Source organism: Pieris brassicae, chromosome 3 (assembly GCF_905147105.1).
Source record: "Pieris brassicae chromosome 3, ilPieBrab1.1, whole genome shotgun sequence".
Classification (NCBI taxonomy): Eukaryota; Metazoa; Arthropoda; class Insecta; order Lepidoptera; family Pieridae; genus Pieris; species Pieris brassicae.
This window is the reverse complement of record NC_059667.1, coordinates 9,670,062-9,696,814: the sequence shown is the minus strand read 5'-3', so window position 1 is coordinate 9,696,814 and position 26,753 is coordinate 9,670,062. Positions and strand designations below refer to the sequence as shown.

General features: G+C 34.0%; 3 protein-coding genes across 10 annotated transcripts in view; 1 reads left to right on the top strand and 2 right to left on the bottom strand.

Moving 5' to 3' along the window:
* Positions 1–8,935, bottom strand: part of LOC123707522 (2-oxoglutarate dehydrogenase-like, mitochondrial) — a 31,981-nt gene extending 23,046 nt beyond the window's left edge. For 4 of the 5 annotated variants that reach the window (XM_045657620.1, XM_045657624.1, XM_045657623.1 and 1 more), the window contains exons 1-5: positions 8,637–8,935; positions 7,704–7,816; positions 6,977–7,111; positions 3,284–3,434; positions 2,039–2,106 (exon numbers count right to left, since the gene is read on the bottom strand). In XM_045657620.1, coding sequence (XP_045513576.1) covers positions 2,039–2,106; positions 3,284–3,434; positions 6,977–7,111; positions 7,704–7,790 — 441 coding nt within the window. In that variant the 5' untranslated portion in view covers positions 7,791–7,816; positions 8,637–8,935. Of the gene's footprint in view, positions 1–475; positions 594–2,038; positions 2,107–3,283; positions 3,435–6,976; positions 7,112–7,703; positions 7,817–8,636 lie in introns of all 5 variants that reach the window. The other variant, XM_045657622.1, reaches the window with a different exon arrangement.
* A 283-nt stretch (positions 8,936–9,218) lies between these two features.
* On the top strand, positions 9,219–22,680 carry LOC123707083 (calcium uptake protein 1 homolog, mitochondrial-like). 4 transcript variants are annotated; one of them, XM_045656866.1, is made up of 11 exons: positions 9,219–9,634; positions 9,965–10,097; positions 10,851–11,010; positions 11,132–11,169; positions 11,603–11,614; positions 11,944–12,058; positions 15,524–15,684; positions 16,812–16,947; positions 17,471–17,576; positions 20,400–20,617; positions 21,163–22,680. In XM_045656866.1, the coding sequence occupies exons 1-11, from the start codon at positions 9,414–9,416 to the stop codon at positions 21,315–21,317; spliced, it is 1,455 nt and encodes a 484-aa protein (XP_045512822.1). In that variant the 5' UTR covers positions 9,219–9,413; the 3' UTR covers positions 21,318–22,680. The 4 variants fall into 4 exon arrangements, with proteins under 4 accessions (XP_045512822.1, XP_045512821.1, XP_045512824.1 ...); XM_045656865.1 differs by lacking the exon at positions 10,851–11,010 and adding an exon at positions 10,203–10,362; XM_045656868.1 differs by lacking the exon at positions 11,603–11,614.
* On the bottom strand, positions 12,433–14,268 carry LOC123707084 (carbohydrate sulfotransferase 11-like). Its single transcript, XM_045656869.1, has 3 exons — positions 14,005–14,268; positions 13,422–13,668; positions 12,433–13,214 (listed from the first exon to the last, which is right to left on the bottom strand). The coding sequence occupies exons 1-3, from the start codon at positions 14,197–14,199 to the stop codon at positions 12,532–12,534; spliced, it is 1,125 nt and encodes a 374-aa protein (XP_045512825.1). The 5' UTR covers positions 14,200–14,268; the 3' UTR covers positions 12,433–12,531.
* Positions 22,681–26,753: the final 4,073 nt, after the last annotated feature.

Genomic DNA, 26,753 nt, shown 5'->3' with positions numbered 1-26,753 from the left:
ATATCCAACAATTGATAAAATATTGTTTTCATACCACACCATTCAAGGTCCATCGGTATAAATATGAAAGATTAAAGAACAACGAGAACAAGAACAAATCGAGATGTAACGATTCTCGGGCATGTCTTATCAGTTACAAACTCCGATATGTATGTAATAATATCAGCACGAATAACGAAAGCGACACGACCAACATACTAAAATATCCATAGAGGCAATATAAAACGCTTTAGCACGAGAGAACTACATTTAAATTTTGAATCTGAAAATCGATGTGAATAAATTCTAGTACCAATTTGTTTTCCCTTGTTCGATTCTAAAGTATTTAGAAAAAATACAAATGCATTTAATTTTTAAGCCAATAAAGTTAAGATGATTTAACATTGCATGTCATTTTTTTAAAGTACCATAAGCGCATGCCTTCTCTGAGTATTGTAGTAAGATACAAGTGATTGCTTCCAACCGCAAATCCTACCAAAATTGAAATATTTCCTCATGATGAGCTCCGAACTCGACGCGCGCATGCCCAGTTGGGGCAGGTTAGCCGAGGTGATGCCCAGCGGGTCCAGATCGGCAGCTAGGTGGCCGCGAGCCTGTCACCCCCCATTTAAATTAGCCCTGAGCATGATTCTGATGCCAACGTGACTCACAAAGTTTGGACAAGATCAATGTTCTGACAACTTTTAAGAGGTTGGGTGGGTGATAAACGTCAATTAAAGGGAGGGTAGAGTTCTTTAGTAACTAGGGATCCCAGAATTAACAGATAGGTTAAACATTTGGACATACAAGAAACATTACTAAACAAAGATGAATTCAAAAGTGGAACGCACACGTCTGTTCTTATGAATGTAATATCAACCTCAATAAGAGTAGCAGTCTTTGTCAAATTTTAGGTCCATAACAAAATTCTAGTTTTTCAATAATAACGTAATAGCTGCTAACACAAGAATCATGCTCCTCTCATGACACGACCAAATTACACGATCACACTAGGTTCTAGGTAACTTTAATTTAGACGAATCCTTAGTAAAGAAACAATTGATAAAATAATACTTGGTTTGATAAAATCGGGGTTTTTTATAGAACTCTACTTAATTTGACATCTGAAAGAAACTCGTTTCTATTAAACTCGTAAATGACCTCATATGATAATGGAAAAATACTTCATTCAAATCGAGTGTGATGACCCATTCGTCTCTTTCTATCTTATTGCGTTTATACTGTGATGAAAAGGGAAATTTTATAAAGTCTACGAAAGCCTCTCAGAACCATCAAAAACAAGTAATTATTTTCATTGTAATTTCAAAACTTTCACTCAAAATAGCACTCGTCAAAAGATCGTGTCAATCAAATTGGGCGTTCTGTGCCAATAAATACCACATATATCACGTCTTATATCATTGAAGACCAGTTTGTTTACATCCAGAAACCTACAGAACCACATACCCCTGTTGCTAGTGTATTCACGTTTAAGTGTTAAAGGCTTTGTAAAAAATAGTCTTTATAACGAAAAAAATGCAAAGAAAACCACAATAACTAGTAATTTATCTAAACTAATCTGTAATTATTTAACATAAACTCGAATAAATTACAACTACTACGGACGACGTTCTGATACTAGAAACGTCAACGTCAAGTGTAAATGTAATCAGTTGGCGTTTACATTCGTTAATGAAATAAAATCGCGATATTACGATTTATGAATTACAACTGATCCAAAAAAATATTAAATGTCTTTCAATACATTAGACACGTCATTTTAATTTGCTCACATGTATGCAGTGTGTTACAGGGAGCAAACTTTGAAATGTATTTTTTATTAATTTTGTTTTAGACTATTTATAGCTGTATTATTGGCTAATTTGTGTTGCTCTTTGGCAATTGAGTTCATCAACAATAAACGTAGATTTGAGTCTCAATACATTACAATTAAAGCAATATATTTTCGTTATAAAGACGTTATAAAGAAAGAAGTGTATAACGCTAAAAGGGCGAGGTATGCAAATTATAATAAACACAATAAAAAAACATTCTTCACCTGGTAACTTCTAATGATGGCTTGAACTGCTAAATGGTCATCAATGATCTTTTCGTTGATGGGGGAGCCTAAAACAAAATACGATGTTTGACATTTGTAACTTGACATGTCGACGTCTAATTTATTTTTTCTCTCACCAAGCAACCGCCTGAAAAAGATCGAGAGAACGCTCGAAAGCGTTAAGAGCCGTTATATTTAATTATTTTAATTGTACTGTATTAGGTAGCGTTTGAGTATTACGTAACGAATTTTTTCCTCTTGTAAAACGTTACGATGCGGGGCAGAATTTCGACCTTCCAGTACTTTACACCACATAATGGAAAGTTTTAGGTAAAAAGAGTCACTGGAGGTGGTCACGAAACGTTTTACTATTGGATACAGAAAACGTTACGGTGCGTTTCATGGAGGGGGTTTCAAGAATCTCCAAAAATTGCGTGACGCTGCAACGAAGTGTAAATAAATAATAAAATCGCCGGTCTAGGCAACTGATATAGCGAAATCAGTTTTAATATGAAAGGCAGAAGGGAGCCGTTCAAGTATTACGTACGCGCTAACTGATGAGTGAGTGTCCAGGTACCTGGACTGGATGTTTCTCACTTATGGAGGTTTTAGGGGGGGCAAAACGACGGGTAGTGGGCTGATCGGTTTTAAGGAAAGCATTGTTAAGTGCTTATCTCGATACCTAATTCCGCTGTTTTGGTGGTAATATTTTTTCTGCTTAACAAAAATTTCAGATATTTTTTATTATATGTTTATTGTAACCTAAACTTACAATAATAATATACATAATCTTTAAAGCAGTGTTGGCCTAGTGGCTTCAAAGTGCGACTCTCATCCCCGAGGTCGTAGGTTCGATCCCCGGGTGTGCACCAATGGATTTTCTTTCTATGTGCGCATTAAACATTAGCTCGAACGGTGAAAGAAAACATCAAGAGGAAACCGGCTTGCCTTAAGACCCAAAAAGTCGACAATCGATTCACAAATGATCATGAAACAGATACAGAAATCTGAGGCCCAGACCTAAAAAGGTTGTAGCGCCATTGATTTATTTTTTATATATAATCTTTACCTAAATTCTCATACATTTTAGATAAAAGAGTTTGTAACATAAACCGTAGATTTAGTACTATGTGTTTAACTTTAATAAATAAATACTCTCAATAATAGAGTATTCTCGCTTATTGTCACTTATAGGTTGGACTGTACAATGTCATTAAGTAGTAAAATGAGATGTCTGTATCTTACCGGAAGCAATGGAAGGCATCCCACCGGCAGCTGGGACGAGCGACGTCAGCGGCACTTCGTTTTTCGTATAAGGCGCGAGATTTGGCGGCGGTGTATAGGCGACGCCAGGTTGGGCACCATTTGTCGCGTTGCGGAAGAATGCGTCCCATGACTAGTGATTAGATTGACAATTATTATAACCATTTATATCAAAAATAAATGTAGGTTATTACTTAAGTATAGTATTTTTTTGATATAAGTAAACCTGTTTTTTTTGTCTATACTCTTTTTCATCTAATTCGACCAAGAGAAAAAAATATAAACCAAGACATTGTTTATTTTAATTTATTCAAAAATTTCAAACTTAGAGAACTAATCATTCACATAGTATTTGTCTTTTGTTAACATAGCTTTTACACATTTAAAGAAAACACTTTTTTACCGGATTGAAGCTAAGTAATTATAAACTTATAATTATTTTACATAATTTTAAATTTCTTCCGACGTTCCGCGTGCTTTACAGCGTGCGTGGTCACGGTGACTAATTAATTCATTCAGATGTCAGTCCCCACAGGGACATCGATATGTTGTAAGTGACCAGATACTATTACTTGGTTAATATATAATTAAATAAAAAATACATTTTAAAAAATTTAAAATTTAAAACATTACATATGTTTATATGTAAAAGACAAACATATTAAACAATATCACTAAACTGCATACATTTTGACGACTTTATTATAAGATAGCGGCTTTATGATGCATTGGACTCGGATAGCAGCAACTAGACATAACACGTCGTAATACACGACCCAACGATATTTCGATAACACGAGTCCAAAGGTCACATTAGACTCCTAGACATAGGAAAGCCCTCATCGATGATGATAATAATATGATAGGCTTGTGGACTTTAATCCCTATAAATTGATAACCTTTGACATTACATACTAGCTTCGCACGCCCGCGTGGAGATTTTCTGCGACCTCAGCAACAATAATCGTTTGTCATCCTCATACTTCCTCTTATTCTGCATCATGCCTGTCTTATTTATGGAGCCGAAACTATAACGCTCACACCACACAGCGGACAGCCTGAGAGTAGCACAGAGGGCGATGGAGAGTTAAATCCTTGGCATCTCCCTTCGCGATCTCGTACGAAACGAGTCGTAACATCTATGTGTCGGTGGGCAGGCCAAATAGCGGTCAGGCAAGCTTCTTGAATGGAGCTCTGCAGAACATAATACCACGCGGCTGCCCACCTATTAGGTGGACTGATGGCATCGTCAAGGAAGTTGGCTCCCATACGGGAAACCAGGTGCTTGCTGGAGAAAAAGAAGCAGGCCTACGTCCAGAAATGGGCCAAATGAAGAGGCTGATGATGATGGCTTCCTCAGAAATCTATATCTATTGGTGAAACCGTACAAAACTACGTTTAGTGATTTTTGAGTGTAGCGCGATCAAGCATACGCGGCCTACAGTTTATTTGAAACACGTTTTGTACAAATAACAGTAATTTTTTGTTTATTTTGACGTATCAAGAAGTCAATAAACATAATATGTACTATAGTAAACATATTACTCTAAATCCATCTGACGCCATGTATAATGTTTATATAATTAGTTGTTACGTTAGATATATAATTGATTCTAAAATCGTGATCAATCTAAACATATTTATTAATTTATATATCTAGTCCTATGAACGGTAAAAAATCTCTATATAGGCACATATGACGAATTAAACTCAAATGTCTTGCTGAAATATGTATTTTAAGTAACAAAATTTAGAGATTGTTATTTCACTTGAAAACTATCATTTTATCCTATTTCATTTACAATGCAAAATTTTCTAACAAAAGCCAATACTAGAGTCTTTTCCACAGACTAACGAACAAATTAAATAAATCATCAGTTAACACATAATAGATCAATAATCTAAAGAATCTACTCTATGAAATACAATTATTTCTTTATATCTCTCACCTCCCCCCAAAATAAATTTTACTGCCAACAAATAGCCTTGGCATACTCCACTGGAAAGACTATGTCGAGACTTAGCCCTACGTATGATGTATGACAAATCCAATAAAATTTTGACATTCTAATTCATCTGTCAGATTATAAGGAACGTCAAACCCCCATATACATTGACTATTAATCGTAATAATTAGACTCATCTTATTCCTGTAGTTTATGGGTAACCATGAATATTAAAAAATATATTTACAACCTCATGGTTCAGGGGGAAACTATTTCTTAGTAAATAATAACTATTTATTTAGTAGGTCCTTTTTATTTAAACATCCGCATAGAGATTCGCCTGTCTACCATATACCGACAGGTTATTACATCATATTAGAACTTGGAGAAACTGATCGCGATTGGTAACACAGAAGGCGAAAGACCACGTGGCCGTTCACCAACCACATTTACCGAGCAAGTGTCAACTTATCGTCCTCAAAACTATACGCTGTCATATGAGTGGCACTGGACGGAAACCGGTGGAAACAGATTGGCCATTCCAGATATTTCCTAGCTGACCACGATGCTCGACTAAAGACATAGATAGGACAATTATAATTTTAAAATTGTATAGCCAAAGTTCATTAACTTGTATGAATGATTGCTCAATTCTAGTAGGAATTTTCATTTATCGTGACTGCTCAGTTTGTGTTATCGTTTAGCAAATTACAGATGTATACAGATTACGCTGAATTGTTACAAGATTAAGCCGGATAGAACTTGCTTGTAAATTAACAATTCATGATCTTCTTTGACATTGAAACCATGTGATTTTATAATAAAATAATCCTTTGACATCAAACCTTATGTTCCGTAGCGGATTTCTTTATAGATAAGTTTTATGAGCCTGGCACAGATAGATTCTTTAAGAATCTTGAGGTTTTTCTTTGCTAGGTTTTCCTAATTTTTAAAATGATATAAATTGTAGGTATGTATGTAAAATAAAATTTCTTAACCTTGAACAAAAACTGAACCGACAAAATATATTTTTTGTAAATTATTTGCGTATTACGTTACGTACTCGTTCTTTATTATCAAAACAATGGTTTACTATTATATAAAGGCTTAACCTAAGACTTGTGCAAGACCCGTAAGGGGAGGTCCTCTGTATTCCGAGGTTCAGTGGGCCAATCTGAACTTATCAAATGCTGCAGTGTATTGCGTCTCCAACAAATTTAATCTGAATGGTCTTTTACGTAATTTTAGTATTTCATCCATACATAAGCTCTCTACCATTGAAAGTGGACCGTGAGTCCACAAACTCACTTCATATTATTGTTTATTGACATTCACGAACTTCACAGATCCATTTCAAAAGCCTTTGCAAATTATCGTAACACTTCGCATCGTAGATAAAAATAGGAGGCGTGCCACAGGCGACGGCAGTGTTACACAATAAGCGCCATTGCGCAATATTGATTTTAATGTTATCTTTTACGCATACCCTGCCGTGAGCTACTGGGTCTTGAACCTTCCTCATATGTGTACTAACTATAGTCACAATTTATACTATTTAAAAACAGATTAAACATTTGTTATCTCTTGCAAGACAGAAAACCTTATGTGTCTAGCCCAATAGCTTCAAACCCAAACTGAAATTTAGTTCACAATCGCTGTCACAATATAGAAAAATACAAAATACATAAATAATTATTCTATGCAATGCAAATTCAAAATAAATACTTACAGCGTGTACAGAATTAGGATCCGTAAGCCAGTTGTTGTACATAGTCTCTACATATGCCGAACTGGATCCATTGAGGAAAGGCTCCGCTGCAGTTGAACTTTTTAGCCTGGTGGCATTTACTGTCATAGCTGCAGCCTGTTTAAATTAACAAATTTTAAGATTTGGTATTATTAAAAGTATATGTTAAAAGTGCTACAAGATTTAATGAATATACTTATTCATTTGAACAAGGGGAAACTTCTTGCCTATACAACAAGGCATAAGTAATAACAGAAAAAATTCATACAAAAATTTGCCATGATGGGTCAATGTTAATTTTTTATCAGATATCTCTTATCACTAACAACAATGTCATGAGGACAGTAAGCAAGCAGTCTTGTTGTGTTAAAGATTTCTAATAATCTTAAAATTACACTTAAAGTAATAATTAAAGCTGAATGAGCTTTTGATGTGTTACACTCAATTTTGCGTTTTAAGTGTATTTTTCATGTTCATTAGATTAAAAGCATCTACAGGCCCACTCAAAACCAATCTTTATTATATAATATAATAAAAATTGATTTCTGACTAATAATATTAACCAGCTTTAATATAGATTTATGTATATACATGTTTAAAAACATTGTTAGCCTCTAATGATGCTTTTTTCTTTATTTGCATGATTTGGCTCATAGGCTGTAAGAGCAAATATTGTAAAATTAAAATATATAAAATTTAATTTAATTACCTGTGGTTTTTTGATAAGCCATGATGCAAATCTTTCAGAGTTGCCGATTTTACTTGAAGCTTGAAGAATTACTCTTGCTCGATGCATTTTGACAGTGTGATCGTACTTTAGGTCTTAAATGTGCATAAACAAATATTAAAAATTAATGCATATACATTATATGGTGTAAAGTAAAATCTCTCAATTCAGCAAATAATATAGTTACAAACGAAATAGGCGTAAGTGGGCCAAAACATTGGTTACAATGTCATAGAATCTGGCACCTTGACAAGATAAATAAAATATGCCTACATTCAAGTTCATACCATTTTTATCTGGACATAATAAAAACAATTTTTTTTAATGGATAATGTAGGGTAAACACATAATAGTTTTGGCAACATTGCAATGAAACATATATTTAAATTGAATTTATTTTTCAGAATAAAGATGTTCATTATTAATATATTTCACTTAATTGTTACAAAAGTACATATCTTAATGGATAATTATGTTATTGCATTTTTTCTGAAAATGCAAGTGTGAAAGTGCAAGTCTTAGCTTAATATTCATGATACTTTAAATAATAAAGCTATTTAGAAATTGACACTTATCCTTATCTGACTATTATATAATTTGTGTCAAAAAAAAAAATTCCATAAGTTCATTACGCTAGTTGTGAGTTTTCCTAATACCATTACACAATTTTTTCAAATTTTCAAGGTTATGTTATTCTAAAAAAAATTGAATAGTAGTGCTATCACTATAGCCATTTTCCTTAAAGGCTTATCAAAATTGCATTGCATTTAAACTGTAATAATTATTATTTTGGTGCTGATAACATAGATAAAACCCTTAATCATATTGTCGCCGATGTTAAGTGCATTTAACACTGCACTCGTAGAAATTACGCGAAACTATTGACATTTGATAGGTAGAAGATTGAATACATACCTCAAATATATCTTTAAATATCAGGATCAATACACAGGGTCCCGTGATTCAAGGTTACATAACACGCACCTTTCTATTACGTATAAAATGAAATGTTAACACTTACACATTGGCAAAATTATCAGTAAGCGGAAAATGGAATTTTCGAGATTCTTTTATTTATACGGTTACCCTAAATAATCTAATTAATAGTAATACCACAGTAAATTTTAAATAACTTCAAATTAATTCTCAATCATACTTTTTCCAATAAATTCTAGCTTTTCCTCTCCCACAGATGGACTGAGTGAGCGAGGGTACAGATGACATAAGCAAAACTGAATTAACAGATTAAATCAAAATGACAAGTTTGACGGTTTGTATCGTGACACTGTGTCTTTCAACTATAATACGTTAATTTTAACTAAAATAGTAAGCTCAGATAAAAAATTACATATCAATAAAAACTGAAAAAAATTAACGACATAATATGAAAATGAGTAAATTACTATACATTCTCCGTAGAATCATCATATTTATCTTTACATTTTAATTAGCTGTCATCTATTATTGACTTCCGTCTTTTTGACAGATGTCCTACAGTGTTAAATTCAGTGTTACAGTGTAAATTTCCTAACAATAATACGTGATTTCATATTTTTTTATTAGTAACGTTATTGTTTTACTTTACATAAATTTAAAGCAAAAATGTTATGAAAATATCGTTATATTTAGAATACGAGGGACAAGGGAAGACGTTAAACTTAATTCTAAAAATACATCCACATTTTTCACAAAATGTATTCAATATTTTTGAAAATTCCTATGGGACCGTTGAAATCCTTTAATAACACATCAAGAGGAATAATACTTCCGTTAGTAAGAAATATTTATAATCAACAAGGGCTTGGTACAACAAGGTCCGAATGTAAGACCCACGAAGATCAAATTAAGAAAAATAAGTTTTTATTATTTTCTTTATTATTTGGAGTCAGTACTTTTACAATTTATAAAACATGGTAAGTTATTTTTATGTAAAATTAAGTAAAAATGCACATATATTTAAAGTCTTACTGTCTAGCAATCAAGAGATTAGTAACTGAAGTTCAAATTTTTATATGGCTGATGGTTGACATAGATGTAATAATGTAGCATAAACATACATTTCTCATTATAATGTATATACAACATGCTGGATGTCAGAACCTGCAACCTGGGTTCCTTATTGATAATCACTGAAGGTTTACCAATTTGAGCCTTTTGGCACTGTTTGAGTGTCCATGGGCTGTGTCAATTAACATCAGATGAGCCACCACTTTGCACTCTTAGAAAAATGTTTTATTTTGTAGGTCACAATATAATATTTTTCCATCAATTATTGCTGCTGAACAAGTAGCAGAGTCTGAGGGTGAATCAGAAAGTGAGATGGAGACAAGGAAAAAGCGATTTAGGAAAGAAAAAATTGGATTTAGAGACAGAAAGGTATTATAATGAAAGCAACCCTAATTTTTTTAGAAGCTTTTTTTTTTATTTGTGAGATTCGTTTGTTCCCTAATTCAATTCTTATGTTTTTGTTTTATTTCAAAGATTATTGAATATGAAAACAGAATGAGGTCCTACTCAACGCCTGACAAAATATTTCGATATTTTGCAACTGTTAAACTTACATATGGCGATAACACAGAAGTGTACATGACACCTGACGACTTCCTGAGAGCTATAACTCCTGGAATGAAACAACCTGATGGTATCTTTTATTTTTGTTTGTTTTTTATGTTTATATATTTAATTATTTCTTTTTCTGGTTATGTTTAAAAAAAAGTAACAGACATTCTAATTATAAAACTCTTAAAATCTGTTATAATGAGGTGGAAGGGACTACTCATATTTGGTCGTAAAATCGATACTCGTAACAGCTGATGACGTTGTTATAAAATGCCTAATACATTAGAACTCAGCCGGGACCTTTGATTTTGGTCAATATAACCGGTAAGTTGTTCTAAGTTGTTCCGTCGTAAACGGTTTTGATTAATATCTTACATTGTAAATATCTGAGTGATTCAGGTGTTAAAATATTTTTTTGTGATGTCCTAAAAATTACAATTCGTGAAGTACTTCAATTGTGAAATGAGAAATAAGTGAAAATGGTTAGATCAATGACAACACTGAAAATTATTAAATCTTTATGGTTAAGTTAATTTAGTAAATTTTACTTTCTGGACGCTGCTCTTAAAGATAATTGAATACGAGAATCGTATGCGTCACTATTCCACTCCGGACAAGGTATTTCGTTATTTTGCCACTCTCCAAGCTCAACATCATGATCAACATGAGGTCTTCATGACACCGGATGATTTTCTACGTTCTATGACGCCTGGAGTTAAACAACCTGATGGTAATAAACGTGATCTTATGAGCTCACAAGTGCATGATAAATTTGTATTTCCTAGTAAAGTTTATTTAAGGCATAAAATTCAATATCACATAAACTAAAAAATAATACAATATTTTAACAGGTTTGGGTCTTGATCAATACAGAAGATATGATCCAAAGGTAAGCAACGCGTATTTAAGATAATTAATTGTATATAACAGATGCACCTACTCAAAACGGAAAGTTAACATTGAACCAATGTAAACTCTTAATAACCATTAACTACTCGACCTGCTGAAGAATAGAATATAATTCGTTGATTGTCTTTATAGACAAGGTGATCAGCATTGTGCCTTACATAACACTGACCTAGTAATATATTTCGCACCAGGTTCCTTCTCCTTTTATAAAAAGAATTGTATGTGTCCAGGATTTGAACGTGCGATCTTAAGTTTGAGAACATAAACACTGTTCCTGCCATTTAAACACTACACCCTCAAATCAACACGTTGTATTAAATGTTATTAACCACTTTTTAGTTAACAGTAAACCGATGTACGAGTTCCAATTGCACCTGCAATCTTTTAAGCTCACCTATTTCTTGTCTTTTCAGAACATCAGTGAGGTACTGTTCTATCGCCTCCTCTTCAGTTTCTACTCATTTTTATTCAATTACGCACAATTCCCCATAGGCGTAGAACTAGGACCAAACCCTTGTAAAGCTTCTAGTCAAACGTCCCTTTAGAAAAATGTAGCATGCACTTACAGTAAAATGAATTTAAATTAACGCTTCTCTTAATACACCACTTAGCCTTTTTAGGTAGCGAAACTGAAGCTTTTTACTTTCTGATCTGATTAGAAGTAGTTTGCTCTTTATGAATGGCAGAATTCGTAGTATTGACGGCTTAATATAATTATTTTTTTTTGGAAATTCATAGGTTTAAACTTTTACAGACTATAAGCCAACGTTTGAACTTGGACCTTGATGAAGATTCTATATTTTACAAGCTTGGATCCTCTGGATTAATTACGTTTAGTGACTACATTTTCCTGTTGACCGTGCTTTCAAGTAAGTTTTCTTCACATTTAAAAATAAGTGCTTTATTTCGTGATTATATGTTTTCAAATATGCAAGTAGGTGATCAACATTTTGGGTTTGACACACGTGAAGACTTTGGGAGGCTCCTAACGATTTGTTTCTTTGCCATACGAGCGAGTACTATATACGTTGAAAGTAAATTGGTTCACAGCTGGTGTTCTAAACCTACGACCTCAGTGATGATTTTTTTTTAAATAAAAAGACGATAATAACAAAAATTATCTTCAAAGAAAATGTTTACCTGCATAATTATTTAGTAGGCTTCATAACCCAACAATACTTTAACAATCAACTATATTATTTATACAGGCTAATCACATTCGGAACTTATTAGTATTTTTAATTAGTTATAGTACGTCTTTCTATCGACTCAAACGCCAGAAACTGTTTTGGTCCTTCGAACCGGATCCGGGCTTTATAAGAAAAAAAGTTATTTATATAGTTTATTTTCTTACATACTTATTATAAACATCTGAATCATAACCGAACATATAAAAGTCAATACCGTAAATGTCTAATAAATCTTTGAGCATCTGTTTATTAATTTGCCCGAAATAATATCTAAGTAGTGCAGATGTGTTTTTTCCATCCCGTGATTTATTCATAACTGTGCGAAGTCGTGTGCGTCTGTCTTTCACTCGCGGGCTTAATAAGTGTCCCAGACCGAGTTGTTGGATGACATACGAAGAGTCCATTGACAGTGTTTCGACTTTAGATATGACAGTGAAGTTTATAGCGCAAGGAGAGCAGAATTGATAATAAGGCGCCCAATGTTCGTCGAAGGTTATGGTTTTTGACTTCTGTTTAGAGATCAAATAAGCGATGAACTCGTAGAATGTTGGTCCGAAACTTTTGATGTTTCCCAAAATTTTTGACGCTGCGTCTCTATGCTCTGTGACGATTGTTCTAGCCAGCTTCCTATAAAATGGCGGTGAGATGTTCTCCAGTTTGTCTCTGTAGGCGGAGAGAAGTCTCACGAATGGTTCTCGCACTACTAATAACGATATTACGCCAGGCGTGTTTATTGCGTCCCTCAATTCGTCTTCACTGGGTCTCGGAAACTTTCGTCGCGCCAATGTTAGAGGTGTATATCGACTACGCGATAAAAATTTCTTTTCATAACCACCTAAAAACATATAGAATACTTATTTTATCGAATATTCTTTAAATGTGACAGAAGTGTCCCTTAGATTTTAGAATCCTTAAATAAGTCTTTAGTCCAGCGTCGCAACCCCATAATTTTGTGTTAGTTATAAACAAATCCATCCCTGCAACATCCGCCACTGAACTTAACAAAAGTTTTGAGTAAATTTATAAGGAAATATTCTCTTACCTAAAATATTAAACTTGTACAACCAAGAAGAGCTTGCAGCCTTAAATATATTGCACCAAACAAGGTTGTGTGCGTGATCCACGAAGAATTCCTTACTATTTATAGGCTGTGACTGAAGTGAATATTTCCGGCAAGCTTCTTGGACCCTTAGAGATCTATTTTCTAATTCAATAAGCGTTGCGTTATCTGGATCTTTCCACTCGGAGGTATCCCCTTCCACGTCGTCACCCAAAACTGGTCCCTGTAACTAAAATAATGTTATTTTATATCGTGTCAATTCGCCGTTATGTTTACTTGAAGAAAAATTGCATCTTAAAATCTAATTGCTATTTTTATAAAAAAGAAATATACCTTTTAAGTATCAATATTTAATTTGCGTAATTTCTCGCCAAACAATATATAGATACGTGATACGAGTTGTTGTACATATTCATATATAAGTACTATACTGCAATATTCTTAACCTACATAGTAATAATAATAAAAAATTGGTAAATAGAGAATTTTTACAAATTTAAAATGTTTGGTGCCTGTGGCTGTGTCAACAATTGTGTTTATTGTGCTTATTTCGTAAAATACTTACTAGCCACTTAGTATAATTGTCAAGTATCAATGAATCCTTCACTGGAGGGCTTGTATTGCTCTTCAATAGAGTCATTTTCATTACAACGACGTATAACGTTGCCCAAAACAGAAAGGTCACAGTTTTCGCTCCACACCTCAAACCATAATACACTTTTGTATTCATCCGCGAACGGAGTCGTTTTATCGAGAACATATTGTCGCGTCATATGGAATTTATTTTTACAAATTATATGAAAACACTTTTATGTTGTTAATTCTGTGAACGCATGATCGGCGTTTGTTGGGATCGGGATGCTGCGTACGGAGCATGAGCGAAATTAATGATTTTGTCTGTATCAACGTCATTTTGCATCACAAGTTCTATTTAAATTGAATATAATGTTGTTACTAAGAATGATTATTTTAAGATAATTGTAAAAAAGGGTAATTGTATAAACTTTCGTATATAAGAAATGTTTACAAAATTTGTGTGTATTTACTTTTTGCAAGCGCTATAAAACATTACTAAACTCTTTATTACCAATTTTTCTGTTAAATTATAAGTAACTTATAAGTACAAAACAAAACAATAATCGTAAGATAATTCGTAATTATATATTGGGTCATATGAAATTGGCATTTTGTATGGTAAGAACAAGAAGTAGATTTTTTAAAATAGAATATATTTAATTAATGAAAGTATATACCATGGCTGTGTATGCATTTTGATCCCTTTAATAAAAAAAACTAACCAAACGGGCATAAGAAAGTTATCCCAGCACAAGTCCACCCAACCTTACAAGTAACTTTAAGAGTCAATTTTCAAAATAGAATGACATAAAGAAAAAAATTAAAACGGGAAAATAAATCGAAATACAGTTTCCGAAAAACAAATGCACGTAAGTACGCACGCAGTAAATAGCTGTAAAATTTTAACTAGATATTCCTAACCAAAGAAAAAATATTTGAGGTCAAATATTCAATACCAGAGTACTTGCAGGAATCTATATGGCTGCCATACTTTCCGAAAGAAAAGAACTTTTTAATGTTATCTAATACTTCAAGATATTTCATGTTTATTGCGGACAGTGCAAGCATATTCTAGTGTGCTACAACAACGATAGGCATTTTATGGAATTTATATTATTGAAAGAATTGCATAGATATTTGACGAAGCCAAGTTGTCATATACTTCTTCTATTATGTTATCTATATCTTCTGGGAAGCACAATTTATCATCTAGTAGTCTCTAACTAAATTCACCTGTCTAATTGTCATATTTTATAACAAAAGTTTATTTTTTATCTGTGCTATTATTTTTAAATTATAGGGCGATTTAATTCATTTAGAAAATAAGGGCCTTACAACCCTTGCAGACTTCTGAAGCTGCATCCTTTGGGATCTTTCTTTATAGACTGGGCTGAATCTGAGACATGGTTGTCTCATTGCGGGGCAAGTTATGGAAAATGGTCAGCCACATAACTAAACTTCATAAGTATTTTTTTCAATACTTCAAAAGACGAAATTGAAATTTTCAGCGTCCCGCCGCCATTTTGAAATCGCATTTCGTATGTTTGATCTAAACGGTGATGGCGATGTAGACTGCGAGGAGTTTGAGAAGGTGGCTGCCCTCATTCGACAGCAGAGCAGCATTGGATCACGGCATCGCGACCATGCAAATACTGGCAACACTTTTAAGGTGAGCTTTAAAATAAGAACTCTCAAGTCACGCGAATAGGTGATTTTTGTTATTATTTCAGTACATATTTATTATTGTTATATAGCAGGGCAAGGGCGTATATACAATAGGATTATGACTCCTGCCTGGGAGGAAGACTTATTTACCTTGATATTGTTATAAAATTGTGTTTGTTAGTGGATATTTACAAATTCTGAATCCAAATTAGTTAAGGTAAAAGCTAGCAGATGTACAACCTTTTAGTTCTTAATAGTCCAGTAGGCGATCAGCCCGACACACGCTGGCGACTTCTGTGTCTAAGGCATTTCGATTTCCATACGATGTTATCCTTCACCTTTCGATTTAAAACTCGCTCATAGAAAGTCTATTGTGCAAAGCGGGAAAGTTTCTACCTACGATCTCAGGGTTGAGAGTCGCACGTTAAAAGCACTGGGTTAAAACAGCTTACTACATTATAAAAAGACATGTATACGATTTCAATCGTAAATATTTACTTGGGGGAGTTTTAACAAATTATAGCCTCGGAAGGCTTTTCCCGTGGGTCCATATAAATATTAACACAACATTTATTTGATAACTTACTGTGTTGTATCGTATTAATTATAAAACAATGTTATAATGTTAGGTAACTGAGCAGTGTTGGCATAGTGGCTTGCGTGCGACTGATATCGCTGAGGTTGTTGGTTCGATGCCCAGCTGTGCACTAATGGACTTTCTATGTGCGCATTTGACATTCACTCGGTGAAGAAAAAGTCGACGGCGTGTGTCAGGCAGAGAAGGTTGATCAAATACTTGCCTATTACATTGACAAATGATCATAAAACAGATGAGGCCTAGACCTAAAGAAGGTTGTAGCGCCACTGATTTATTTATTAATTTGTCTGTTTACTTTAGCTCAGGATTGATTAATAATTATAGAGGGGTACTTAAAAGGGGGATTTTATCTTATTTTTTATATAAACTTCACGTTCTTGTGTGTTGAGTTGGTCTGTAATAGACAATGTAATATAAATTAAGTTCGCAACACTACCTTTTCAAGATGGCTTTTTATCTGTAATACTTTTGTAAAATACTGTGTCACGTCGTTCGTCTAATACCGCTCTACCCACTACCATCACAAATTTCAGGGTATAAATTCAGCATTAACCACCTACTTTTTTGGACCGAAGCTCAATGAGAAATTGACGATTGAAAAGTTTTTGGACTTCCAACATCAGTTGCAAAAGGAAATACTCTCTCTGGAGTTTCAAAGGAAGCAACCAGGTATTATTTGAAGTGAAACTTCTGAAATTCTGTAATAATCTTAGTAGTAATAAGGTAAAATGAAATAATTGTATTATTTGTATTCATGTAGGATAATAAAAGCTTTTTGTTAAACTTTATCTAATTTCTGTACAGTTGCATATAGTAGAACATTTGTCGAAAAGTAAGGTCAAAAAGAAGTTTCACTTCTTATGTGTGTACACTAGTACACGGACACATTTTTTTTCACTTTCATTTCTATCGCAAACTATCTATTTTAACCAACGTCATAAAGGAGGTTGACCTGGATGCGATATTGTTAGAATTGGATATTTTAATATCATTAGGCTTCCAAAGTTAGTGTATGTTTGTTCACAAATTTGTCGAAAAGCAAATATCATATCGAGATTTTGGATAAGGAAACCCAGCTTAGGAAACAGTACAAGTTTCATAGAAATCGGTTCAATATATTTTGAGATATCCAGGACTTTGTGGCATGTGTAATAAATGACAGTTTCATTAGGTGAACCCAAATATGTTACAGATGAAAACGGCCGCATAACGGAAGCAGATTTCGCGGAGCTGTTGCTGGCCTATGCCGGATATCCCGCTAAGAAGAAAGCCAGGATGCTGAAACGTGTTAAGAAAGCGTAAGTTTACAAATTATTTTTGTAAAAATATCGATTTTGAAGATTCGTCGGTGATTGTTTTATTAGACTAATATAAGCCCAAGTAGAAAATTGTTACTTTTTATTCAATTTAATCTTAAAATCCTTTTATCGAAGCCCTTCAAGCCATTTGCGACCTCCTACAACTTCGTATTGTAAGCAGGGATTGTATAAACACGGTATCTTTAAATTTCATTCAATTTTAACCAGTAGTTTTAAGAATTATAACTTTTGTTAACACAGCTTTTACACATTGAAAGAAAACACTTTTTAAACGGATTGAAGCTATGTATTATTATTATAAACTTATAATTATTTACATAATTTTAATTTTAAATTTTTCCGACGTTTCGCGTGCTTTACAGCGGGCGTGGTCACGGTGACTGAAGACAAAAGGTGTTGAATATCAAAAGTATCACAGCTGTAGAGAAAGTTATATTATCTGTATTTATTTCCCCGGATTTGGTATCGACTAAAAGATGACGGATTTATAATAATACATAGCTTCAATCCGGTAAAAAAGTGTTTTGTTTCAATTATAACTTATCAAATTTCTCACTCACTGGCTGACATCAAAATTGAAACTTCTAAAAGATATAGAAGCTTTATTTAGAGTGCAATTCGTGTTTACACTAAATCAAGGAAAATCGAAAATATTTTGTAATATTTTGATATTCTATAATTTTAACGAAGTGTGAATAAATAGTATAAATAAATAAAGTTTTTATGCTTTTACTTAGATTATACTTGTTAAGGGACTTTTGGCTCGTACTTATAGCACATCACAGTATTCAGATGCGCCATAATGATGAAAGTGTACATTTTAATACATTTATTAGGTCCTTATACATATGAAATTGGCGTTTTGTCGTACTTTGACTTTGACCTCAAATACCTCCTCTTTGGTTAGGAATTTCAAATTCAAATTTGTACAGCTATTTACTCGTGTATTTGTGCTTCGATAACCGTCATTCATTTGTTTTTTTCTGTTTGCGTCACTCATTTTACAAAATGGAAAACTTAAAGTATCGCATTATTTACGAGTACGAGTTCCGCCGCGGCACTAGTGCTGCGGAAACGACTCGAAGGGTGAATGATGTGTATGGCGGTCATGTTGCAAAAGAAAACACAGTTCGTTTTTGTATCCAAAGTTTTCGTTCTGGAAATTTCGACCTGCAGAACAAGCCCCGTGGACGGCCTGAGACACAAGTTGATAATGAAGTATTGAAGGCTATTGTGGAAGTGGACCATCGCAAACCACGTCCGAGTTAGCTGCAGGCTGCGGTATTAGTGATAAAACTGATTTAATTCACTTGAAGCAAATTGGGAAGATTAAAAAGCTTGAAAAGTGGGTACCTTACGAATTGACTGAAGCAAACCGGCAAACGCGCGTCGACTGCTGCATTACATTACTGAACCGGCACAATAATGAAGGTATTTTAAACCGAATCATTACCTGTGATTAAAAATGGATTCTTTACGATAATCGGAAGCGCTCAGCGCAATTGTTGGATCCTGGCCAGCCAGCCAAATCCTGCCCCAAGCGAAAATTAACCCCAAAAAAGTTACTTGTAAGCGTTTGGTGGACTAGTGCCGGTATTGTTCATTGCAGTTTTCTCAAATCTGGCCAGACTATTACGGCTGATGTTTATTATCAGCAATTGCAAACCATGATGGAAAAGCTAGCGGCTAAACAGCCTAGGCTGGTCAATCGCTCCACGCCACTGCTACTTCACGACAACGCTAGACCACACACTGCACAACAGACGGCTACCAAATTAGAGGAGCTTTAATTGGAATGTCTAAAATATCCTCCATACTCCCCGGACCTTGCTCCAACAGATTACCATTTTTTTCGTAATTTGGACTTCTTCTTCTTCTTGCAAGGGAAAAAATTTAACTCTGATGGGGCAGTCCAAATCGCCTTCACAGATTTTATTGATTCCCGTCCGACTGGCTTTTTTAATAAAGGGATCAATGAACTACCTATGAGATGGCAAAAGTGCATAGAAAACAATGGTTCATACTTTAATTAATTAAATATATTATATTTAAAAATATTCGACTTTTTGTTCGTTCCATACAAAACGCCAATTTCATATGTAAGGACCTAATATTTAAAACAAATTGTCAATTATGGAATATAAGAGATATAAGATACAGGTATCACTGATTCAACGTTATTAAATTTGTATAGGTAGACATCCCTACTCATCGGCAAAGAAGACAGAGTAAAAAAATCATCATACAAAATGTGATGGCAAATATAGATAAAAGAAACCAGAAACGAGGGAGATACGGTCCGCTCTTTATTTGTATAAAATTACAAAACTGAACGGAAACCTCGCAGTCCAGTCTCCGGACGCGACTCCTGTTGTCATGGCATGACGTGTGAGCCAACCATCGTACTCAACCATGTTTGTGGGAATGAAACTATGGTCTATGTAACGCTGTTCATTCCTTGGTATCTCTGCCCTTTTTTAGCAAGACCTCTTCCAAATTCCGGCAATTTTGCCTGCATTCCCGCTGTTTCCTTAATTTATCCACTTTCTAAATTGTCTTCTTTTTTCTTTTCCATTTTTTTGTTACCATGTGCTCCGCCCATTTCCACTTTAAACTCAAAATAAATTTATTTTCCTTCCGATATCTGCTACATTAGTTATACTTCTTAATGTTCTTTATTTTATCTGTTCTACTCTTCCCTTTCGTTCATCATTCCATAAATATTTGACATATCTGTAATTTTCTGTTTCGTGGTAGTTACAGTCTCCTTTTGAATATTATTCATAACCTATATAATCTCAGCTTCCGCGACCACGGCGTCGGAATAACAAAGGACGACTACTTAAAGTTCTTCCACCTCCTGAACAACATCAACGACGTGGACACAGCACTTACGTTCTATCACATAGCGGGCGCGTCCATCGATCAGCCGACGCTCCGACATGTCGCCAACACCGTGGCTCACGTGGACTTAGACCCTCACGTCATTAATGTGGTCTTCACCATCTTTGATGAGAATAGTGAGTTTAATTAAGCTTTTTCTTCCTCTAGAATGTTTTCTTTTACTGACAGCGTGCTACTCTTATGCCTGAGGTTCGAACCCCGGAACCAATTAACTTTCTGCGCACATTTAAGACTCGCTCGTGCACGAAAACATCGGGAGGAGAAACGGCATGGCATCTCTACTTTTTCCTTAATTTTCTCACTTTTTGATCTTTATTCCTAATTTTCTCACTTTTTGATCTTTATTCTTAATTTTCTCACTTTTTGATCTTTATTCTTAATTTTCTCACTTTTTGATCTTTATTCTTAATTTTCTCACTTTTTGATCTTCATTCTTACTTTTTCTCACTTTTTGCTCTTTATCCTTACTTTGTCTACTTCTTTAGTTTCTCTTTGCCTGAATTGATAATATCGCTTGTCAGCGATAAGGCCGCTCGTTGCATCCCTAATAATTTATGTTATTTGTTTATTGCTTAAATAAATAAATGTTAAATACACAATTACACAGGAGCACAATTATGCAATTTTTATATTTAGTTCTAACGAAACTGATATATAACAGTGGACGGACAACTAAGCAACCGAGAGTTTGTGGCCGTGATGAAGAATAGGTTGCTCCGAGGTCTTGAGAAGCCGAAGGACACTGGATTCGTCAAACTTATGCATTCGCTGATAAAATGCGCGAGAGACACAAAACCGGCATTACTCGATTTTTAATACCCAATTGAATTAAAAATGTATGTCAACAATTTTATGCATTTTTTTTATTGCTTGATAAATTTGATTGTACCCTCATAACAATAGCTTTTCCATACATACTGGATTGGTCTCGAGCTCCAAATATGGTCCGTATGGTGTTTGAGATAAGTTTTCATATTTACTATGTATTATATATTTTATATAGAAATCAAGTATGTTGTTCTAAAATAAGTAATAATATAAGTGTTATTAAACATTTAACTGTATGCCATATTTTAAATAATAGTAATGTATTTATGTACTTTTAAAAAATATAATTGATGAAATATTGTTATCTGCACCTATTTCTTATATTTACATAATGAGAGAGAATCTAAAACGAAAGAGAAAATTTTGCTTTCGTTCGTAGTAATTCGTCAAACTACACGACGCATCGTATCGAGTATCTGTGATTGGCCAAAATTTGTAACAGCAATCTTGTTTCCAATCCATGCAATGCAGGCGCGCTCTGATAACGTATGCTGGAACATGCAAGATGGTGCCTGGTAAGGTCGAAGTATGGGTGACAGACCAACGCGGCATTTTGTCTTTCGTTTTATATTTTAAAATCGTTTTCAATATTATAAAATTTTTCAAGATCAGCACAACAAATATATACATATGTATATATCTTAAATGTATCGGAATGTTAGAAGCTCTCTGCTAAAGTTAGTTATAAGATTTAATTTGTATAGTGTTTAAAAAAATATTATTTTAAGAACTTTTATTAGATGTTTATTTCTGGTCATTAATTTAAGATATACGCCCATCACGAGAAACGCAAATTGCGAGTGTCAAAAATTTGACACTCTTCTTTGATATATTATTTCTGCTGTTCTAAACTAAATACATCCATGTACCATCAAACTTATCGATAAACGAAAAGTTTTTACTGATGTCAAATATCAAAATTTAAAAATAAACTTGTTGACAAGATGGCGGATGATATCAGCTGTTTAGTATTATTTGTAAAATTCAAATTACTTTTATTTTAAGGTTACAGCTGATAATGTAATGTAATTTTTAGACTGAACGGTATGATTTTATCGGTAATGATATTATTGATACTATGTTCAAAGTGAAGGTGTTTATTGATACTCCATAAAGGCGTTCCTCCATCGTTAATGATCCATGACCAATCTACCCACTGACTCCATCCTTAGCCGTCGGAATAATTTGTTAGCGCGTTCAGTATAGGTTTCGCGTATGTATTGTGTTTGTTTAGCTTATACTTATTATAATTTTGTTTCCTACATTGTTTAAATAATTTAAGCTTATTGTGATGTTGCGTTTATTAAAGAATTGTTAAACATTTATTTATTAATAAATAATATTTAATTGATGTACTCTTTGAAGCCAGTATCATACTCAAAACAGAACAAATCTAAGCGTAAGAACAACCAGGAAAAACCACTTCTCATATGAAAATTGTAGTCGTTACAACAAACTCTCGTTAAACGTAAATTAATCAATGAAGATTTTTATAAATTTTACGATTACTTAACTGATTCTAATCCTTGGGATTGATTTGCTCCAATTCAAATATTTATGGCTCAGCCTTACATTTTGTATGACTCAAAACTTGGCGATTTAAAAGAGTGGCGGAGAGTTTTTTGTCAGTTCTCCTTGCCCGCTTTACGTCCTTGACTTGAGTAAATGTAAATTTAGAATCAATTTAATATATTTTCTGTTGACGTTCATAAGTGTACGTAATTGAGTTTGAAAAGTTAAAGTTATGCTATAATAATAATAAGCTTTATACATCCACATGTTATTGACATAAAAAAATATATTAATAGAGCTCTATAATGATTCGTTTATTTAACTTTTGACAGGTCATGCACATGAAGTTTCACAATAATATTCTGTAAAATGTACTACAGAGAAAACCTGGACTTTCATGAAAACCTACTTCATGGACGGTCACCGCCCACTTAGTGATGTGCCATTCGTAAGGAATGACCATAGACTATAGAAATCGTTCGAAATAATTCGATTTCATAAATTATTTTGTTTATGCAATGAAATAATTACGTTGTAATCTACCGTACCTAGTGATGGAATCAAAGTTTTTCGCTGTTTATAAATCTAAAATAATGGTTTAAACTTACAGAAGTTGGTTCAGTTGAAGCCTTTATACTACAGGGTGCCTTTGATTTCATTCTCAATCGTTTGAGGGTAAATAAAACATGAACTAATGAACACATCCACATGAATTTTAAGGGTAATACTACAAAACTGAAATAAGTAAAACAACTAAAATAGGTACTGTGTTCACAATTTATTTTTTAAACATCGTCTGATTCTTCTCCATCTGAACTCGAATCATCATCGCTCGAGTTCTCAGTGACATTAATGACTAATTCCTGTATAGTTATATTGTCAAATGCAACATCTCGATCCCAATCCGACATTATCAGGTTTTTTGTTTTCTCCACTACACTCGCCCAGTTTTCAGGCGTCACACTTTCGCACGCTTTTATTAATAAATCCAGCATTTTTGTTGCGGTGAAAGGGGGACTTGGGTTGTTCCTCGCAGCATGTCCTTTAACTTGTGCCCAGATGAGTTCTACTGCATTATATTGGCAGTGATATGGGGGAATTCTGACAACGGTATGCCCATGCTCTGCAGCCATTTCGTCTATTACGTATCGTTTGGCTGCTTCTTTCTTTTTAATATTTTTAGTAACTCTACTTTTAGTAGTGACGAAGAAGTGGACGAGTGTCCACCTCTTCGCCATTGTCACGGAGCCAGTTTATTATTTCGTGTTTTCTGTTAGCCTGCGTTGGCGTTTTATTAATTTGACGAGAGTGATAAGGTGCATTGTTAATAAATATTATTGATGGCTCTTCGAGTGATGTAAGCATTTCTCTGAACCACTTTTCGTACACTTCTGAATTCATCTCCTCGTGGTAGTCTCCTGTTTTCTGGGATTTGAAAGCTAAAAGAGCATCTGGCACAAATCCTTTTAGGGTTCCTGCATGGCAAATAATGAGTCGTTCGCCTTTTCCTATTGGCACTGCGGAAGTGGAGCCAGCAGTGTCGTCAGTCCAAGTTTTTGTCACCGTATGATTCGCATTGAGCCAAGTTTTATCAGTAAAACCAACATTCGACCAGTCTTCAATTTTTTTCGCTTTTCTTAAAAAGTCGCATCGATTCAAAGCAATATCATTGCGTTCCATTAAAATTTTTCTTTTGTCACATTTTTTGTATAAGAATCCAATCTTTTTCAATAGCTTTGCCAAAGAAGATTTTTTACCACGGAACAAACCACTGTTTCGTAAAGATTGTACTAGTTTTTTCAAAGTTGGAATCTCTTTTCTGTGGTAATAGTCGTAAATATGACGACGAATAGCATCAGCGTCAAAACTGTCAACTGCTGTCACTTTAAAAGGCTGACGTTTTTTCTTAGGTGTAGACGGCTTGTTCTGTTCCAAGCCACTGCTGCCGAAGGCTTCTTTTGTTATTTTTGCCACTGTTGGAGCACTAATACCCAATGCTGCTGCAACGCGGTCTCGAACTTGAGTCACTGGTAAAAGAGGTCCGCCATTACGACTCTCCTTTTCAAAGTAACCACGAAGTCGCAACACAAACTCTCTTGTTTGTCCTTTAAGCACCTTTCCTTTTGGCATTTTTACAGTAATGAAGGGAGGAATGAAAAGCTCAACTCAACCAAACTTAGGAATTCACAAGTAAATCAATACTAAGGAATATAAATACTATAAGCGAACGAAAAATGCAGTGATTAACACGGGCGTCTTGTTGCGATGACAACAAATCGGCATGCGAAACTAAATGACATTTGAACCACAGACAACTATATATGTAGCAAGCAAGATTTGAACTAAAACTTCAACTTTTATGGTTATGGTTAGTATTCTTTTTTCTATGGTTGTTATCGTAATCGGCCAATCTCAATATCAATATCAATATTAGTTTATTTAATTTACTTGAATTACTATTAAATTGTAAAAATAACTTTTTTCTTAGAAAAAAATAATTAAATAAGTTTCAATATCCAAAATCAATATTTTTGCGAAACGTCCAAGACTGACGATGAGTAGGTATTATGTTTTCTATGATTCACTGAATGTTTACCAAAGATGGCGACAGCGGTTTGTTTATGTTTGTCTTGTCAGTGCCACAGGTCAGGGAATTTAACGAAATTCTCCATAATTCGAATTTTGCGGATATATGTTGTCGACTCAAAATCAATATTTTTTTTTTGCGTTGTTATTCATATAAGGTTTCAATCGAGTCTACTGTACCCCTGGACGAAATTATTAATATAGAATCTACATCATACATAATAAATAAAAGCGCCCAAAAATAAATCGATAAAATCGATTTCAAAAAGAATCGAATCAGTAAAACTATAGGGTATAACTATTTTCACTAAATAAAAGTTAAATAAACGAATGGAATCATGATAAGCGGCCGCTGTCTGGGAGAAGGCCTACAACTGTTTCCGTCATCTGTTTATATTTGCCGTCACTGTCCAATTTTTTCCAATCCCGTTGGCACATTTCTATATTGGTCTGTACATGGGCAGACCTTTTACCTTTTGGACCAGCTCTTTCGGTTACTGTTAAAGACTATCTGTATAAGGTGCTACGTGCAGTAGCAATGCTAACAACGCTTCATTTAACATATTAAAACTATAAATTATGTAATTATTATTAACTGATAGAACATTTAACGTCTATGTCGGAGATCGTATTAAGCACTTCCAATCCTTTAGTTAAGTATACTGTAGAGTGTCCTCTGAAGAGTTGGTGTTGTTCTCTCCTATCTAGTTTAAATTCGTTTTAACTCAAAATTTAATCCGTATAACCTTGATGGCTGGAAGTCTTCCATGGTCCGCTTTACTCGATTTTTTTTTTGCGAAATGTGGAATCGACTCCCGGTGGGGATCTTCCCTGGAAGATACGACTTCCAATTGTTTACAAAAAGAGTATACTCCTCCCTCAAACGTCGGCAACACCCTCAAAAATAAAAGTCCGTGGACTGCGATGACTGCCTGGTCGACTTGTAGGCTCGTTTTCTTCTCCTATAAAAAAGAGGTATTATGCTCCCTAGGAATTGCAAATCCTCCGTGTCCGCGGTCTCAAATAGCCGTTCAAAGCAAGTCTCAAAGAAACTCAGTTCTTGCAAAACACTAGGATTATTAGTGTTTTGCAAGAACTGAGTTTGCAAATTAAAAGTTCCAACAACGATAAAGAGTAGAAAGGATAAGTATCATAAACCATTGGTCTAAAAACCGTGTAAATTTATTCTGAATGCAACATTTATTTATTTACAAAAACACATACAATATCCTCATAGTACTCTTATTAACCTAGATAGAATGAGTAAGAAGAAAATTAAAACAAATTTAAAAAGTTTGGTCCTTGTCGCAGTGTACCTATAACGCC